This window comes from Acanthochromis polyacanthus, chromosome 12, assembly GCF_021347895.1.
Source record: "Acanthochromis polyacanthus isolate Apoly-LR-REF ecotype Palm Island chromosome 12, KAUST_Apoly_ChrSc, whole genome shotgun sequence".
NCBI classification, from domain to species: Eukaryota; Metazoa; Chordata; class Actinopteri; family Pomacentridae; genus Acanthochromis; species Acanthochromis polyacanthus.
This window is the reverse complement of record NC_067124.1, coordinates 37,687,905-37,707,024: the sequence shown is the minus strand read 5'-3', so window position 1 is coordinate 37,707,024 and position 19,120 is coordinate 37,687,905. Positions and strand designations below refer to the sequence as shown.

General features: G+C 42.4%; 1 protein-coding gene across 1 annotated transcript; it reads right to left on the bottom strand.

Moving 5' to 3' along the window:
- Positions 1 to 3,495: 3,495 nt before the first annotated feature.
- Positions 3,496 to 19,026, bottom strand: efna1b (ephrin-A1b). Its single transcript, XM_022221723.2, has 4 exons — positions 18,749 to 19,026; positions 5,386 to 5,681; positions 4,704 to 4,892; positions 3,496 to 4,576 (listed from the first exon to the last, which is right to left on the bottom strand). The coding sequence occupies exons 1-4, from the start codon at positions 18,844 to 18,846 to the stop codon at positions 4,455 to 4,457; spliced, it is 705 nt and encodes a 234-aa protein (XP_022077415.1). The 5' UTR covers positions 18,847 to 19,026; the 3' UTR covers positions 3,496 to 4,454.
- Positions 19,027 to 19,120: the final 94 nt, after the last annotated feature.

Below are 19,120 nucleotides of genomic sequence, written 5' to 3'. Positions count from 1 at the left end.
CTCACTTTGCCTATCTAAATAAAGCCAAAAAGTAACTTAAAAAACATCTGTCTAATCTTTATTTGTCTGAACAAAAGAACTCAAAACTAGTGTACTAACAAGAAGACGTAATGAATGTTTTTGAAACATGTCCATAATAATATTATTCCTGGTTAATGGTGGAGCAGCCTGTGTTGCTTTCAGCTCATTTATTCTCAAGGTTTTGCTCCAAACTGGTTTAGAAAACATGTCAACCAGCCTCGTTCAAAACCAAAAGCATTTCCATTCAGAGCAGCTATAAAGGCGGTGTGTGTTTTTCATTTCTGCCTCTTACTGATTTTATTTTCTTGTTATTGTAAATATAAAATGAAAATCAAAGCATTTCTAAAATGTCATTAGCAAGTTATATTATACTGTGAATAACAAACTTGCAGACAACAGTGCAATAATTATTCTTTATTCATGAGGATTAGATGTCTGTGAACACTAATTTGCTTGATATTTGATGATGCAAAAAAGGACATTGTGATGTTGTAAATAGTGTTGGAGATTAACCCTTTAACTGATGTTCTCATATCTGTGAAATTTAAGTTGTGATGGAACTGTTCCCTTGCAGAGGAAAAAGAGACGATAGAGTTATCAGAAAGTGCAACACCTTTTATCATATTTTTTAAATTTAATGTTTTTATTTCTTCTTTTATTTCATTTTTAAGGTTTGGATATCCTTGAACACTTACTTGAACAGAATATAGATTCTGATATTGTTGCAAAGAATAATGTTGGAGATGTGCACTCATGTTGGAATAAATCCTCACTGTGAAGCAACCCTTACTGCACTGAATTGGAAATATTTTAGAAAAACACACTGAATTACAAGACAAGGCTAGAATTACACGACTTTAATAGTAATAGGTGGTGAATGTGAAATGTGAAAGTGGGCCGATCTGAGGCTCATGTCCAGGGCTGAAAATGAGTCCCGCTCCGGCCCTGAGCAGCTGTGTTATTTCATGGATATTACGTCCAGGAATTAAGATTCATATTTCAACCCGTGAATTAAAAGCTACTGCTGTCGCCTCATTTAGCACAGTTAAGGGCAAATTTAATGCTAATCACCTCAAATGTCCTCATTAACTTTCTCTGGCCCTTCCTTCCTCTCGTTCCTCCTGCTGTCAAGGCCGAGCTGCTTTTTCACTTTTCAGAAATCTTTCAAACTTGACCTTTAATAACAGTCTCTGATGTGTAATTTTCTCCCTTCCTTTCCTTTTAGTTCTCGGCATCTGTTTGACATTTACATTTTTTTCCCTTCATCGCTGTTTTTAAATGCTAAACAATTTCACCTCTTTATATTTGATCTTTCTCTTATTCCATTAGATTCACTTTCTTTTTGTGACATTTTTTTATTTGAAGATGATTGAATTCCTTTAAATGTTATGCCAACAAAATTTTAGAATGTTAAAGTTTATTTTTGATGAACCTCGATCTTTTAAAGTCATCGAAAAAGTGCCATACTCAGTAGAATATCACTTAAATGTCAAATGATTTAAAATGGTGCCACTTTGCAGTAATTGGATAACATCTAAGGTGAGCAGAGGGTGTTTTGCTCTGATGCAAAATTAAAAACTAAGTGTTTAGATTTACTATATTATAAATACAGGCCCCACTGTAGGATGCAAATCTATTTCTTTAAGTACGTCGTATGTCCACCGTTATTTCTGATGACAGACTCAATCCTCCCCAGCATGAAGGATTTAAAATTTTTGCGGAGATGTTCGGTTGTTTTTCTTAGACAATTTTTTTAGCTGCTCTTTACTGGAGGGGTTGTGTACCCCAAAGGTGTTCTATTGGATTCAAGTCAGTTTGTTTATCTTTCGAAACTTATCACAGTTTTTCTACTTTGAAATTCTGATGTGATTTAGTTCTTTGGATGGTTCTCCTGCTGGAACATTCTTCTAGCTTCATGTCAGCCAGTATTTTGGTTTATCCTCAGACATTCATCTATAAATGTCGTCTCCCCATATCATCATACTTCCACCTCCGTGCTTCACCGTCAGGACCTGGTCAGGTTCACGCCAAACATGCTGGACTCCACCTGAACTCATTTATCTTCATCTGATCAAAGAATGTTCTCCAACACTCATCAGGCTTCTTTTCATGTTCTTTAGCAAAGTTTCATGATGAAGTTTTGTGCCAACAGCTAGCAATGTTTGTTTTCTTGTCCTCTGTCCGTAGAAGTTGACGTTCTTCACTGTCTGAGCTTCACAGAAACTCTGACTTCCATTGATAACTCCTGTACCAAGTCTGAAGCAGCTGCTGTCTGTTTTTCACAGCTAGATTGTGAAAGTAGTTCAACTCATTTTAGGAGGACGACCGCTGCAGCTCCTTCTATACCTCCTGATTACTACTGACACTGTGCCTACTCATTTTTTCCTGATCTGTCTCCTTTTTTTTAAATCTTTTCCAAGCTTCACAATCAGATTTTGCAGTTCCTCTGTTCAGTTCTTTTCCATGTGGAGCTATGATGCAGACATACAGTCCATAGGCCCAAAACTTAAAGTTCTACTGTCCACACCTTATTTTATAACCATGCTCATACAGTCAGGCTTCCTGGAAATTACAGGTGAGCTCTGTTCAGTTTCACTTTTTATTTCTATTCAGGTCCTGTGTTTTCTTAAGTATTTATTCTTAATTGTTCATGAAAGGAAATTCCCTGTTGCCGTTCAACTTAGAAATGATGCAATTTCTCCATAAGTGATGCAGATTCGAATCATTTGACTTTTAAATGTTATTGCCCAGGTGTGTACTCGGTTCTATTGTACGTCATGCATTGATTCATTGTGCCGTTCACGCCCATGTTTGCACATGTGGATGACCTAATGCTGAAGGGAGGCCCTCAGTGTTGTGAAACCAGCCGTATTTGGTCTGCATTAACCTACACGGTGCTACAAGATTCCTGAGGCCGTGTGACCATGTGCAGTGAATTTAAACTATGCTGTTATATCGGAAAAACAAACAGCTCGCTTTTACGCTCCGACTTTTGGAGTGTGCATGTTGTGTGGTTTTACGAGGGACGGCGACTTTTGGCAGTTTTCCTCCAGCAGATACGAACGCTCGGCTCCTCCTCATTCCAACATACAGCCGAGCTTTACCTCAAAAAGAAGATGCACAGAGGAGCTAGAAAAGAGCGAAAGAGGAGGCAAGAGTGACACCTTCACACTGGGTTGTCAGTTTGCCCGCGGGCTTCTCTCACGATCTCCTCTCCGGCCTCCCTCGCTTCGTCTTCGTCCAGCTCCGGTGTTTGCTTTCGGGACTGTGGAATCTAAGCATGTTGTACGGCCACGGATGAAAGACAGAACAGCCAGAGAGGAGAAGGAGGAGGGAGGGAGGGATGAGAAAACTGCTTTTAGGGAAAAGACCTGGGGGAGATTTCACGATGCTTTTGCCAAAATATTGTGTCACCCATCAAAATGTCCATGACTTCAGCGGGTTGGTTATTGCAAAAAACCGACAAAAACCAGATTTATTTTTTATGACATCACATTTTTTTATTATTTCACATCTTAAAACAGTTTCTTATAGTTTTCTCTATGTACAAATTTACATATAAATATTTACAAAATGGCGCAAGCATGTTTAACAACTCAAAAAAAAAAAAAACAATTGGATTCCAGGAAGTCCCTTCAGTTGGAGGTTTGATGATCACATCTGCAAACATCTGCCAGTGTACCATGATAGCATCAAGACGTAGAAGAAAAAAATGAGTGAATAAGAAGAAGTAGTAACTGAAAATCTCATTAGTTTTGGATTTTATCTGTTCTGATCTCTTGATAAGTGACTCACAACCTTTTAAAGACAAAACTGAAATTGAAGTTTGCAAGAATTCTAATAGTTTCAATGCGTTCTTATGAAAATTTAAACTAAACCACTTGGAAAAAACACTTGTTTGAGGACTACTCTTCTCGACTTCTCGTCTTACGACTGAACTGAAACACAACGTCACATAAAACTTGACAAATGCGAAGGGAGTGGAGTGCTACACAACATGACAAAAAGATCCTACATAACCACGGTGGCAGTTGCCAACAACAATACACAAAATCAATAATTTCTCTACATGTAGAGGAAGAAAAAAAATGAGTGTGCACAACGGTACCAAGACGTGGAATCACACGATGAATGAGGGTGATGGAATCTTGCCGTCATTTTGATCGTTCTTCTGCTCGTTTTTTTTGTTCAAAAGTGTGCATCTTAAACGGTTAAATCTGAGAATTTCCATCCTCACAATAAAGTAAGAAAACACACAAAAAAGAAAAGATCTCTGGGGCGATCTACGCTCCACATTCACGCCACAAACACATCAAAACACACCGACCATCACACGCTGTCCATGCTCGTATAAAAAAATCTGTATAAAAAAAAAGTCTCTGGGTGTCCCGATGACCGGCGTCGGGTTTGAAAAGTCTCTGCTCCGTCCGGCTTTACTGCAGCGTCAGGGCTAATAAAACGGGGATCATGGTGAGGAGGATCGAGAGCGAGGCCAGCTGTGCTCCGGAGCTGCCGATCACCGGCTGGACCACCGGCTCGATCACAGCTGGGTCATCTGAGAGGAAAAAAAAGAGCGTTCGTCAGTACAGGGTTTCATCACTCAGGAATGGTAAACACACCCAGCTGAGCTCATCGCAGACACGCCATCACTGCTGTTTTCCCTTTTCTAAAAGACTCCTCACCTGCTGGGAGCCGGTTAGAGGGGTTGTGGACTCCTCCCGTGGCGTGAAACTTTCCCTTTCCTCCATCGAAGCTCTTTCCCGTGTCCTCGGCCTTGGATTTGTCCACATGAGTCTTCGCAGAGCCTTTGTGCCCGAGGACATCCACTCTGAGCCTGAGACAGTCCTGGCCGTGGTGGTGCATCGGCTTAGCTGGAAAAGTCAGAAAACAGGGAAAAGCTGAATACAGGAACACAGGGCTGCAGGTTAACTCAAGCACATGATGCATTTTCCATGACTAATCTGCAAGATACAGGTTCTTTTTTAAACTTTGAGAGAAAGTGTTTGGTTGCACATGTGCACAGAAAAAGGAGCAAAAAAACAAAGATTTGGTTGCAAAAAGTAACATAAGTTGCAGGGAAATGCATGCTTTAGCTGCAGAAATGACCAAAAGTAGGTACTCTGTCTGCAGTATCTTGCATTTGCTGCAAATAACAAGAGGCAGAACTTGCTTCCAAGTTAAATAAGCAGCAGAAAACTGTGTAAAATGAGTGCTGCAGCCAGATCTGAATGCTATCCAAAGCAAAAACCACCATTTTGGACGCCTCTACTGGAGTTACACCATACGAAAAAGCTTCCAAATAGCTTTTTCCAGCTTTCTTTTTATGATTTTCTTGCAGATTGTCAGGTTTTTCCCGGTACTTACAGATATAATAGTATCTTTCTCCTTGTCTGAACTCCTTGCCCAGCGTGAAGGGGGTGAATCGCTGGAACTTCTCCGAGAACTTCTCCGGAGCGTGAGGAGCGAAGGGCCGAGAGCACTCCCACCTCAGCTGGTCGAAGGAGTGAGGCTTGCACACATCGTAGTCCTCCTTCTCCACCATGTAGAGGACGTAGCGCTCGGCCGCATGCGACGGCACCTCGCCGTGGGCGTAGTGGGGGCAGACGATGTCCAGGTAGTCGTTGATCTTCACCTCCACCGTGTACTCGTCCTGCAGGAAGCTGCGGGGGGAGCAAGAGAGAGTCGATGTTACTCGCTGAATGTCAACACACACCCTCATTCAATACGTTTGTTAAGAATAATAAACACATTGCAGCGGGAGAAAACGAGTCGCTCACACGAACAACGCTGTTCAGGTGGTGGTCATGCGACGCCGCGTGTTTGTGCCGACGTGTTTCTGGGAGCTTGTGCAAACCCGTCTGAGTAACAGAATTAGAAAGATCAGGCTCGACTTGTTCCCTCTGTTTTTGGACAAGGAAACACACCCAGAGTCTTGTAAATCCCTGCCATCGTCCCACTCACACACACCTCTCTGCCCTTCAGCACAGATTCACTTCTCACCTGCTCAGCGGCAGATTGTGAACGACAGCTCGGCCCCCGCAATCTGCTCCTCCACCCTCCCAGAAGTCCACTTTTCTATCTGTGCAACTCTGTTTCCGTCAACTCTCCTTAAACTGTTTTCCCACTTTCTGTCACGTTCGTTTCTTTTCACCTGGATGTCTGTCCATCTGTGCCCCGGCTCCTGTTTTGGCTTTTTATTTCAGGCTAATTTGCCGTCTCGGTCTGCGAGTCTTTCTCTCTGATTTCATCAAAGACAGAGACAGAGCGGGTGGAGACAGCCAGACTTTCTTTCTCTCCCTTTTCATCTTTTACCCTTCATTTAGTTTTACTGCTCTTCTCGAGCCTCCCCGTCTCCTCTTTCCTCACTTCCTGGGCTTGTTTCGCCCCCGGAGTCCTAATGAGCTATGAGATGCTGAAAAATAAGTAGAGATCCTCTAAAGTCCTGCTGCTCAGCGAGAAAACAGAAGCCAGATTAACCCACTGAGCCTCCAAACCCCCCGATGGGCTTAAAAGGCATCTTGTCTTGGCAAAATTGCTCCATTTATCACAGCCAGAAACCATAAAAAGAGAGAGAACTGTCAGATTTTTACATTTCCGAGGGTCCTTCAAAGAAACTCAACCAAATCCAAGCTTAAAGATTGAGATATTTAATCAAAATCACTTTATTCTACATGACTTACTTAAAAATGAGCCACAAATAAACAGATTACTGCAGCCAAATTCTGTAAAAAGGAAAAAATTTTGCACTCCTTGACGAAAACACGGAGTCAGTCGGGAGTGTGCTGTGACCAACAGTAAAGTGGGAAAAATTCAGAAAGTTTTTTGGCTGAACTGCAGGCAGTGTTTAGACAAAGCAAAGGGAAACTAATAAAAAATGTCATACGCGGAGTGTTTTTTGTGAATGCTAGTAAATCCTGTGGGATCTTGGAAAAATGTTGTACAAGTCAATTAAATTTTTTAAAATTTTTGTAGAATTAAAAAAAAAATAGAAATTCAACTTTCAATTTACATTTTTTTAAATGGCATTTTACTGCACAGAAGACTTCATAGTTCTTGTTGACAGATCTACGAATCTACAGTGAACAAAAATGTGACAGGAGTTTACTGCAACTAAAATCTGTAAAAAAGAAAAAATTATGCACTCCTTGACGAAAACATGAAGGCATTTGGGAGTCTAGTGTGACCAACTGTAAAGCGGCAAAAATTCAGGGACTTTTCGGCTGAACTGCAGGCAGTGTTCACACAAAGCAAAAGGAAACTAATAAAAATGCAATATATGTAATGTTAATACGTTTTTTTAAAATATTAGTAACACCTGTGGGAACTTGGAAAAAATTCTACATGTAGATTACAGTTTTCAAAATTTTTGTATAATAAAAAAACTGCATAAACCCAACTTTTAATTGACGATTTATAGCATTTTAAGTGCATTTTGCTGCACAGAGGACTTCTTGTTCATAGCTGTTGTTTACACAGAGGTGCAGAACTTCGAAAAATGAGCAAAAATGTGCCGGGAGTTCAGAGAGTTTCCACCGTAGTAAAACTTTTACTTCCTGTTAATAAGTAGCTGAGGTTAGGCACTTATTCACCGGAGCAAGGAGTCAGATCTAATATCTTCTTGGCCTTACAGTGAACACGGTGCAGCTTGCCCGAGTGCAAAAAGCCAAGAAGTTGAGAAGAACTTTTTCAAAAATTTGCATATTAGTCCTGCTCCGTCTTGAGGCGCTCTAATCCCTGACTTGGTGGATGTTTGTTGGCATGTTGCAGTGAGTGAAAGTGACCAGAAGAAGAAGTGATCAAAGCTCTGCCCCCCCTCCTGTTATTGTGGCTCCTGTTCGGACCCCGTCGGCCAAGTCACAGACAAACTGGCTCCAAATCAAGGCCTCCAACCCCTCCTTCCTCCCTCTGCAGCAGTAGCGGTGTGTAATTGTGTGCATGTGTGTGTCCGTCGGCGCTAACCTACCTGTCAAAACACGCTTTGTTGGCTGAGCACAGCTACACTCTTGTTATCCGGGGCTAATAGGCTGATCACTACCCTCCTTTTACAATCAGCGCCCTCTCAGAAAAGCCTCTTTGTGCTGCAGGTGTGCGCGCTTTTGTGCGTTTGTCGAGGGCAGAGCGAAGGCAAAAAAAATAAAGAGACACATCTGTAGCCGCCTAATTGGCCGAATAATCTCCAAACTCATCTCCGATGTTTTCTTCAGTCAGACCGGTAATAACAGGGCTCGGGGAAAACAAGACGTTTGGAGGTCTCTGGTGGTTCCCTCTGAAGTAAGGAATAGTTCTAAATTGTAAGGCTTCACCTTCTCTTTCCCACACTGCGTCCTTGTTAGCGGTCTGGCCGACCCCGGCGCCAAAACACAGCCTCGTCAAAAGCCAACAAAACAGACGGATTCTGTTGCTAATTTCATTCACGGCCTTTAAGAAAACTCTCCTTTTATCCTTCCCCTCCCCTCCTCCTCCGTTGCTCGGGCTAATTAAAAGCCGTTAGGGGTCTGGGGCCAATGTGTTCGCTGCTAAAGGAGGGGAGGAGGAATGAATGGGGGGTAATTATACCCTTCCCCTCCCCAAAGACGCCTGAAGGCTGCAGGGCCTCTGTACCTTCACCCCTGTGGAGCTTTCACTACCCTCCGATATGTGGGCTGAGTGGAGCTTTAACACGGCTGAATGAATGTTTTTTTAAATCTGGATTGTGTTTTCTTTACGTTACCACAAGTCAAAGCGCTGGGAAAACCCGACAAACCATCCGCCCACTGAGTGCCGTTTGCCTCCAGCCACTTCATCTTCGTGACAAGAGAGATTATGTTCGCTTTTGATTAATCTGAGGATTATTTTCTACGTTAATTGTCAGAAAATGGTGAAAAATGGCATTTTTCCCCGTCCACAACACAAAGATAATCAGTCTACTGGCATAAAGGCGGAAAGAAACCAGGAAACATTCACTTTTATGAAGCAGCAGTAGACTTTTGACTGATCATTGATTAATCATTGCAGCTCTATAATAAACTGAACATTACAACTTTGATGAAGCCAAGATTTACTGAATACACAGTTTCTTAAAACAAACTGTATGTTTGTATCAATTTCTGTAAAAATGAAGCAGAGAATATTTTTCATCTATTTGTTAGGTCGATTAAAGGGCTGCACATAGCAATTATTTTCAGTTATTTGGCTTGTAAAGTTGTGAAAAATATCTTTTTTGTCCAAAGATATTCAGTTTTCGGTCACCGAAAAGGAAAGAAACCAGAAAAATATTCACATTTAAGAAGCTGCAATGAGAGATTTTAGCATTTTTCCTTTTATAAAGTTATTCAAATTGATGAAACGATTATCAAAATAGCTGTTTCTTTTTTAATAATTTGGTAGTTGATTAATCGTTGCAGTTTTAAATCTCAGTCAATCTGATTATTTTGGTCATTAAATGCCAGAAAATTGTTGGTAAATATCCTCAGATGCCTCCTTTTGCCCAAATATATTCAATTTAGTGTCATAGAGGAGGAAAGAAACCAGAAAAATATTCACATCTAAGAAGCCGCAATGAGAGATTTTAGCATTTTTCCTTTTATAAAGTCATTCAAATTGATGAAACAATTATCAAAATAGCTGTTTTTTATTAATTTGATAGTTGACAACTAATTGATTAATTGTTGCAGCTTTAAATCTCAGTCAATCTGACTATTTTGGTCATTAAATGCCAGAAAATTGTTGTTAAATGTCCTCAAATGCCTCGTTTTGCCCAAATATATTCAGTTTAGTGTCACAGAGGAGGAAAGAAACCAGAAAATATTCACATTTAAGAAGCTGCAATCAGAGATTTTAGACTTTTTCCTCTTAGAAGTCACTCAAATTGACTAACTGAACATGACAACAGTTAACTAATCGATTAATCTCCTCTCACTTTCCTGCCATCAAAGCGTCGACTCTCTGACATTTCTCAGGAGAGTGCGACTCGCGGCAGCGTGACGCCGGCTACTGATCCAGGTGTGTGAGTTGTTGTGAACCTACTTTCCGCTGGTTTGTGTGTTTGTTCGCAGCAGAGAGATTCTCTGAAGACCCTTATTGAGGACGTCTCATGCCTCGGGCCGCGAGCACATCTGTTTACGAGGACCGGAGCCTCTGCTGGGCTCTCCTACGTGTGACGGAGGCGTCTGCAAACAGCCAGGGTTGAAGGTGGTCGCGGGTTGTTCTTTTTTTTTCCTCTGCAGGCCATTTCTCACCGCAGTGATACTCTAGTTTTTGCGTCAGCGGCCGAGATGCGCGTGCGTCGAGAGTGTAAACTAGTAAAATAACTCGAGCACTGGCGGTCACTGCAGCAGGCGACTTGTTCAACACTTCACCCGGGCTTTGAAGTCTCACCATTGTCCTTCTGCCTGACAATCTTTCCTCTTCCTCCCCCTCCATGACTCCATTTGCCCCAAACAACTGACAACAGGGACTCTGGGGGGAGAGTTTCAAACTGGCAGCCGGGGCACGAGGTTAAAGTTCAGGGTCGCAACACACATCCGAGTCAGCGCTGAGGTTTTCACACACACTTGTGAAACTACAAATGTAAGACTTTATGCTTTAAACAGCAGTGAACAAGATGCCAGGTGCTTTAGTTTTGCAGAAAATTAGCTAAACTCACTACTGAGATGTTGTTATTGCTATAAAAGCGAAACTGAGTACTTAAAATAGACAAGATTTATACATTTTCTTACAATTTCTCAGCTGAAAACAGAGATATTTGCTAAGTTTAAGCCTTGTTTTTCATTTGAAATCACAGATTCTACCCAAAAATGTGAATTCTCGTGCTAATTTACGGTGTTACTTTTGCAAAAAAAGTTTGCTAAACTCGCTGTCAAGAGGTCGTTATTGCAACAAAAGTGAAACAGAGTACTTAAAATTGATAAATACAACAGGTTTGTTGCCCAGAACAAGCATCAGAAGACAGTAAGATGCTGCGTTAGAGAGGTTAATGGTGAGTTTTAATTATTTCTGCTCTTATTTTTGCATTTTCATGATGTAGAGTGAGTTTTTATAGGTTTATTTTCCACTAAAAATGCCCAAAACAAGAATCAAAAGATAGTAAGACACTGTGTTAGAGATGTTAATGGTGAATTTCAATGATTTCTGCTCAAATCTTTGCATTTTTAGGATTTATAATGAGTTTTTACAAGTTTACTCTCACTAAAAAAAAATCCAAATCGGGTATCAGACTACTTAAAATTGATAAGATTTATACATTTTCTTCTCATTTCTCAGCTGAAAATAGAGATATTTGCTATATTTAAGCCTTTTTCCCCCATTTGAAATAACAGATGCCACACAAAAATGCCAACTCTCGCTCCATTTGCTTTGCAGGTAGTCGGTAGTAAGTGTGCACACTTTGGAACGTACCAACAGCAGGAGGTGAAGGGGGGGTGGAAGTTGCGGTTTGGAGGGTTTACAGCACTCATCAAGTTTCCAGCCCCGCTCTCACACACTTTTACTTTGAGGCGTACACTTAATACCCCGATTAATTTGCCGCGGTGTGACGGATTCACACCTCCGTCCACACGAGGCCGAGGAGCTGTCAGAGCGGCTAACGGGCTTCGCTGCCCACCGGTGGGCCGCCCCAACAGAGTCAATCTAATATACGGTGAAGAGAGTCTTTCTGTGTTCGCTTCCAATGCAATCAAACCTCATTCTTCCTCTATCACAGTGTCTGCTTCCTCGTTTGTGCACTAGAGGCTTTCAAGGCCAGTGCTGCTTTATATTTGCCAGAAAACTTTTCAGCAAATTTTTCCTCATTTAAAAATACGTCAAAAATAAATTCTTTACTAGAACTGGATTCTGTAAAAAAGTAAAAATTGTGCGTTTTTCTATGCAACTGTGAAACTAAGAGTGACTCAGCTGCCACCAACAGAAATGTGACAAAAATTCAATGAGTTTTCAGCTGAACTGGGTTGAACTGCAGGCAGTGCTTTCAGCGCACACAGAAGACAGCTATGGAAACTAAATAAAAATGTAAATAGGATAAAATAGATTGTAAATAGTATAGAGTCATACATTTCCCCCTCAATATTGGTAGCATATGCGGAAATTTGGATGTTGTTGTACATATTGATACCATTTTTTTTATCTGTATGAAGAAAAATGTCAAAAATTTGTAACTTTTTTCCACTTTTTTTAGAATTTAAGACATTAACTGCATCATTCTGCACAGAAGACATTTAGGAGTTCGCTTTACTTCTAGAAATGGTTGTTCCGTTTCAATAGAACTTTAAAATTTGAGTGAAAAATGAGCCCAAAGTGAAGAAAATGTGCAAAAAAAACACCCAGAAACTGCAGCTTGGAAATCAGAAAAAAAATGCTGAACATTAATGAATATTCACCTGTTTAACAACTTTGCACCAATACAGCCTCATGCATAACAATATAAACCCAACACACTATTTTGCAGTTTCAAATACGTCAGATATGTGCATGTATATGTATGCATGTGTGCAGTTAGGACTCTGACGAATCCTCCAGCGGCTGCAGAATGAAGCCTTTAAAAATCACCAACAATGGCGTTCTCTCGCTTATTCAGCTCCGAACTTCTTCCCTCCCTCCATCCATCACTGTCTCTCCTCTCCTCCCTCTGTCTGCCTCCCTTCCATTCTTCCAAAATTAGCCCTCCCGGCCCCCTCCTCCCATTCTGTCCTGTCTCTTAACGCTGACATAATATACCGGAGCTCTTCATCCAGGCTAATTTCTCAAACACAAATCCCTTTCTGCGGCTCACCCTCTTCTCACCCCACACCCAGGGCCTCTCCACCTCCTCCTCCTCCACCGAGTCTTTTCACCCCTCTTTTTTTTTTTTTTGTGTGGACTCCCATTCTGTGTTGCGATGAATAGAAAGAGGCCAAACGGTATCATGCTTGGATTAATACGCTGCGGGTCACGGAGAGTTAATCTGCAAGTTCAGCAGCTTCTAGGAATCCGCGCGGAACATTTATTCTTCTTTACACCTAAAATGAATTTTCAGAAAGCAGACGCAAGTGCAGAAGTCACATCTGCTGCCGGTTCTGCCGTTAGGGGGCGACGGTGAGCTTGGAGTGGACGGTGAAGCACGTCTGAAACGCTGTGAATGAGCGGCGTCCACCCACACACGCATGCACGCCCACGCTCGCTGCAACGACGGCGGGTGGACGCTCTCTGATGTCGGTGGAAGCCGGCCTGAGAGCCGCTCTGTCCTCCTCTGGTGGAAAACTACTGGGGCAGAAAAATAACAGAGGAGGGTCTGTCAGAGGCAGGGAGACGGGGGAGGAGGGGAGGAGAGAGGGGGAGGAAGTCTGGACCACAGATAAGGAAGCGAGAGGAAGAGCAGGGAGAAAACAGAGGTGCACGGATACCGAGATGACGGGCAGGGGAGGAGGACCTGAAACGCCGATAAGATGAAAAGTCAAGGCTAAGCATGTCCGAATTTTGATTTGCAGTGAGTTTTTACAGGTTTGTTGCCCAAAACGAGCATCAGAAGACAGTAAGACGCTGTGCTAGAGAGGTTAATGGTGAATTTTAATTATTTCTGCATTTTCATGATGCACAGTGAGTTTTTATAGGTTTATTTTCCACTAAAAATGCCCAAAACAAGAATCAAAAGATAGTAAGGCACTGTGTTAGAGATGTTAGTGGTGAATTTCAATGATTTCTGCTCAAATCTTTGCATTTTTAGGATTTATAATGACTTTTTACAGGTTTATTCTCACTAAAATATCCAAATCAGACATCAGAACTTAAAAAAAGACACTGTGTTAGAGATGTTAGTGGTGAATTTCAACTATTTCTGCTCTTAGTTTTGCATTTTCATGACTTTTTAGCCTGTAAATGCGTTGTGAGAAGCCATATTGTGCAAATAACTGACTAGAGAACCACTGCATCAGCTGTTTTATTTACTGCATTGCTCTAGGACACAGTCTGAATGATATAAAAGCAACATTTTCTCAAAGCTGTGCAAAAATTTCAAAGTTGAGACTAATTTTGGGCATTGCAATTTCAAGAAAAGAGCTCGAATTTCTTATTTTAACTACATTTTACAGTCTTGTCACTTGTTTATGTCATTTCCAGCCTGAATAAACACATTTGTCAAACAACAATCCACTACAAATCAAATTTTAGCATGGATTAGAATTAATTTTTATCTCAAACTTGACAGGAAACCTCACTGACTTTTGTAGGAATCCAAAACCCGGAAAAGCTGTAAAACAACCAGTTTCATTTTCCAGTAAATTGACTTAAGCAAGTTTATGAAATGCACATGATCTAAATGCAAACACACTTGCATGCACAAGCCTCCAGAAGAGCTTTAATAAGGGGGATAAAGCTGGCAATTTGTGCACCACCATCATTTCCATTTTAGAAGAGAAAATAACGGCACTGTTTGGAACGCTTTAAGAGCGGCTTTTTGCAAGAAATGCATGAATTTGGACGCAAAAAATGTAAGAAAAATACACAAAAAAACAGCAAAAATCCATCAGCAGCATCCCTAACATGATGCTTTTCTGTCTTTTGTGGCTCGTTTGTTATTTCCAGCCAGAAGAAGCTTGCTAGAAGTCAAAATTTGGCATTCATGTGAATCCTTCTGGGCTCAATTGCTTACACTGTGCAACCTATATTCCCGTGTGTGAAGGTATGCATGTACATGCCTAAGCGTGTTGGGTAAGAGGACTGTCACATCAGCGGGGGGGAACGCACAAAGCCTTCTGATGATGAACGGGCAGGAGCTGTAGCATCCCATCTGGAGATTATGCTGGGAATTCAGGTTTATGAAGTCCTTTATATACGTTGCACACACACACACACACACACACACACACACACACACACACACACACACACACACACACACACACACACACACACACACACACACACACACACACACACACACACACACACACACACACACACACACACACACACACACACACACACACACACACACACACACACACACACACACACACACACACACACACACACACACACACGATAGACGACAGCAGAAACACACTGACCGGAGTTACGTCACAGGATCATAGAGGCATGTATGAATTATTCTACATGTGGAATGAAGGCAGCAGGAGGACGGTTTTGTGTCTATGGGTCAGATGGTCAGATTACAAGCCGTCTGTAATCTATGTTAGTGTGTGTGTGTGTGTGTGTGTTTTCTCATTCCGCCCAGATTAGAGGAACCAGACGGGACATGGGCCGGGGAGGGGTAAATAATGAGGCACGGCAAGCGCAAGCCAAAAAAATAAAAAGGGACATAGAGTACAGGAACAAAATGCAAAACATTTACGAGTTGAAGGGATAAAAAAAAAAAAAAAAAAAAAGGAGGGGACATCGACCACCTTCCACGGAAAAAACAAAAACCTCCGGGCGACGTTTGCGTGCTCAGACAGGCCCGAGAAGGCGGCCTGAGCCAGCCATGAGCTGAGATAAACACGATATTATGTTACAGCAAAGTCCCGATGAAGATATTTGGGCAGATACTCCAAGCCTGGATGTAAACTCAGACCAGGGGAGGCGGACAGAGGCAGCCAAAGAACAGAGAAACAAACAATTCAGTGTGTTAATAGCATCCACATGTGTGCTAAATAATAATTACCGTCACTGTTGATTATTTTCTTGACTAATTGATTAGCAGTTGGATAAGCAGAATGTCAAACAGGGTGGGAAATGTTTATCAGCGTTTCCAAAAAGCTCAAAATGACGTCCTCAAACCAATTAACCCTGCCAACTTGTGTAAACAGCGTGCTATCTTTTAAAAATCACCAAAATTACACCATTTATCAGAGCCAAAAGCTGTAAAAACAGAAAAATATTAAGTATTTCCTTCTTTCTGACAGTCCTTAAACTACTCATCTGTGAAATGCAGGTCCACCAGGAAAATTAACTACATTTAAACCATAAGTGCAATATTTCACCAAAAATCGCATTAGTCTGCATGTCTTGTTTAAAATATATATATAAAAAATTAACCGTCTTAAATTAAAAGATTCTGTAAAAAGGAAAAAATTCTGAGAGATTTGATGCAAATGTGAAAGTTTTAGTGATTCAGCTGTGACTAACGAGCACATGAGAAGAATTCAAGGAGTCGTCAGCTGAAATCGCTTTATTCTACACGTCTTGTTTAAAAAAAAAACTACAAAAAATAAATTGTTTACAATGTCAAGATTCTGTAAAAAAGAAAAAAGTTCAGGGAGATTTGATGCAACTGTGAAACCATCAGTGACTCAGCTGTGACCAACAACCGCACGAGAAGAATTCAGAGAGTTTTCAGCTGAAATGCAGGCAGTGTAATGGAAAATTCAACCTCGTGGAGTCGATGCACGATTTTACAACCTCTACAAACCTCAGCATCATCCTCGCTTTGCAGAGGTTGTAAAACTGGAAAAACTTTTGCTCACACCTGTGGGGACTCGAGTTGTGTTTAAATTTTGTTTAATAAATAAATCGATGAAGCCAAGGCTGTGCTGTTTCCATAGGAGCAAAAAATAATAAAAAAAAACACCCAGAAACTGCTTGAGGCTGAACAGTTAACCAGAATATAAAAGCAGTTGCACGTTAATTAGTGCACAAAATGAAGACATCTCGGATGGACTTGAGCCAGAGAGCAGAGAGGTGAAGTAAAGGATGGAGGGGTTGGGGAGGGCGGCCAGTTTGGGAGAAGATCCAGCTGTTAAATGAGGGAGTGTGGAGACGGAGAGAGGAACCGGCAGGTACACAAACCAACACAAGACCCACGCAGCTGACAGAGTGGAGTACAGTAACAGCGGGCCGGAATGCCGGCTGGAGCTAATATTAACAACCCCGGTCCTCCCTCTTTGCCCCCCTAGAGTGTGGAAGCGTGAGTCACACATTTATCATGTCTCGGCGAGGCTGCCTACAGTAACCCGCCACTCCCTGCTCCACTCTGACGTCCCCTCTCAGAAACCATCACACCGTCAGGAATAAATCTGCTTCCTGCTCGAAGTAAGTTCACCCTAAAAAAAGTCCACACAGGCTCAGACACGACTGAGGGAAACACGCCTCCTCATTTGCCCCAAGTTAGAACAGCACCGAGCATCAAATCCCTGCAGGACCCGGAGCTCAGGATTAAGACAAAAATCATTAAGTTGCACCGAGAGAAACGCACACAAAGCTGCTCCTCGCTGCTAAATATGAATGGGCACACTGCTGCCATCTGGTCACCGTCGGCTGCCTAAGACAAATCACTGCTGCTCACAATCAGACCCAGAATCAATTAGCATCAATTATGCACGGCCTGCTGCCGCCAAAGGTCACTGATGGATTGTGTGTGATCCGGAGAACAGGTGACTGATTGATCACCGGGGACGTTTCTGGGCAGGTGGGGCTTCTACAGGGAGATGCATGGAGGAGACAGGAGGCGGAATGGAAGTTTAAAACATGGAAAAAACACAGAATCAAGTAGCCTGTGGAGGTCAGCCTAATATGGTTCCACTTTGGGCTTCATCCTCCTGTTTTCTTGGTCAGAAGCAGCAGCAGAAGAGGCGATGATGTGTGAAGTTCTTGTGTTCGGCCACAGGGATTAGTGTTACATTCTGATTTTTCTTCTGGTTATGCAACTTCCATTCGGCATATTCAGAAATAGTCCGGATTAGATGTGACTGTGCAGCTACCAGACCACCTCGTTCTCTCTCTCTGCCTGATTTTAGCTGATCTCTGAGCTCCAGTTTCCTCCCTTTACGTTACGTGAGCCAGGTCTCCTCCCTCTCTGACTCAGGTGTAAAGCCCAGGTGGGTCAAACTCGGGCCACTGACTCACACATGACACAAACAGGACTTTTCCATTCCACTTGCTCTCATCCAATTATCAGGACAGTTGTTTTCCATGTTGCAGCTCTTCTTTTTTCCCCCCCATTCTATTGTCATTGTTAAAAAGGGCAATTAGAGAGCCGGTAATGTAATAAAGAAGAGACTAAAAGGCTATAATGGCTTCTGCCCTCTGCCTTTTCTCGGTGGCGGGTTTTAATCGACCTCTCCGGGCAGGAGCAGGAGCAGCGGGGACCGTCCTTCTGTTTCAGCCACAATAATACCGTCTTTCATGCGTCGGGATCAGCCGCTGCGCGCTAAAAGCCCAATAAATCTCACTGCGATATGTCAAAGCCGCATCGATCCCTCTTGAGTGGTCGGATTGCGTTACATGTCTGACCTCAGAACAAAATAATCAGCGCTTTTCTCCCCCACCAAACCCGTATGCGACTCAGTATCTCCCCCCCTCCCCCTGTGAAAAACCACTTATGTGAGTAAATGATTCATTTTCATTTACTTAATACGCTCCTGTTTCCATGACACACTCACAGGTGCAGAGGCTGCAGACAGCACCGGCCAAGTTCATACTAGTCGGTCTATTTTTTACTATTAGAGTATGTCTGAGTCTGTGCGTTGCGGTTAAATATAGTGGTGAATCTGTCCATCTGTCTCGGCATCCGCGCACAATCTTCTGTTTTTGCGTCCAGCTGCTGCGACAGTCTATGTTGGGCCGGTTTAAAGGGACACCACACGGGGCTGACACGCATTAAACCGTCTTAAGGATGAAAACAACCAGCAGGAGGAAAGACTTTACGCGTCAGAAACTGGACGAAAGTTTGATCCACTCGCCTCCTCCGAGGAGTCGCGCAGGATTGATGCACCACAACCACTCACACAGCAGACAGCCTCCAAAAGGCGCACAGAACAATACACGAAAGATGTGCACTTACTGTGGGTTCGAGCTGTTCCAATACACGCTGTGTCTCTCCGCGGAGGCAAACCAAGTACCCACGGTCAGCGCCAAGCACACCAGATACACCAAATCCATAGCTGCTCCTCTCCGCAGGAAGCTCAACAAGTCAAACTGGTCAAACTCAGAGTGAAGATTTCTGTGCGTAAAAAGGCGCACGAAAGCCAAACGTGGATTTTACGCGCCTGTTGTAGTAACTGAAGCGTATCAAAGGCAAATCACCTCACCAAATACTGCCGAAGCTCTTGACTGGTTCACACGAGCGCTACTTGTCTGTTTTGTGGGCGCGTAGCTCCGCCCACGAGGTGCCGCCGACCAATGGCTGCGCGTAAAATCTGAACGCACCGCCCAG

Coding starts and splice junctions, on each gene's coding strand:
- efna1b (XM_022221723.2), bottom strand. CDS start 18,846: ATGGATTTGGTGTATCTGGTGTGCTTGGCGCTGACCGTGGGTACTTGG. Junction 5,682..18,748: donor TGGAACAGCTCGAACCCACA/GTAAGTGCACAT, acceptor CTCCCCCCGCAG/CTTCCTGCAGGACGAGTACA. Junction 4,577..4,703: donor CTCTAACCGGCTCCCAGCAG/GTGAGGAGTCTT, acceptor TTTTCCTCTCAG/ATGACCCAGCTGTGATCGAG.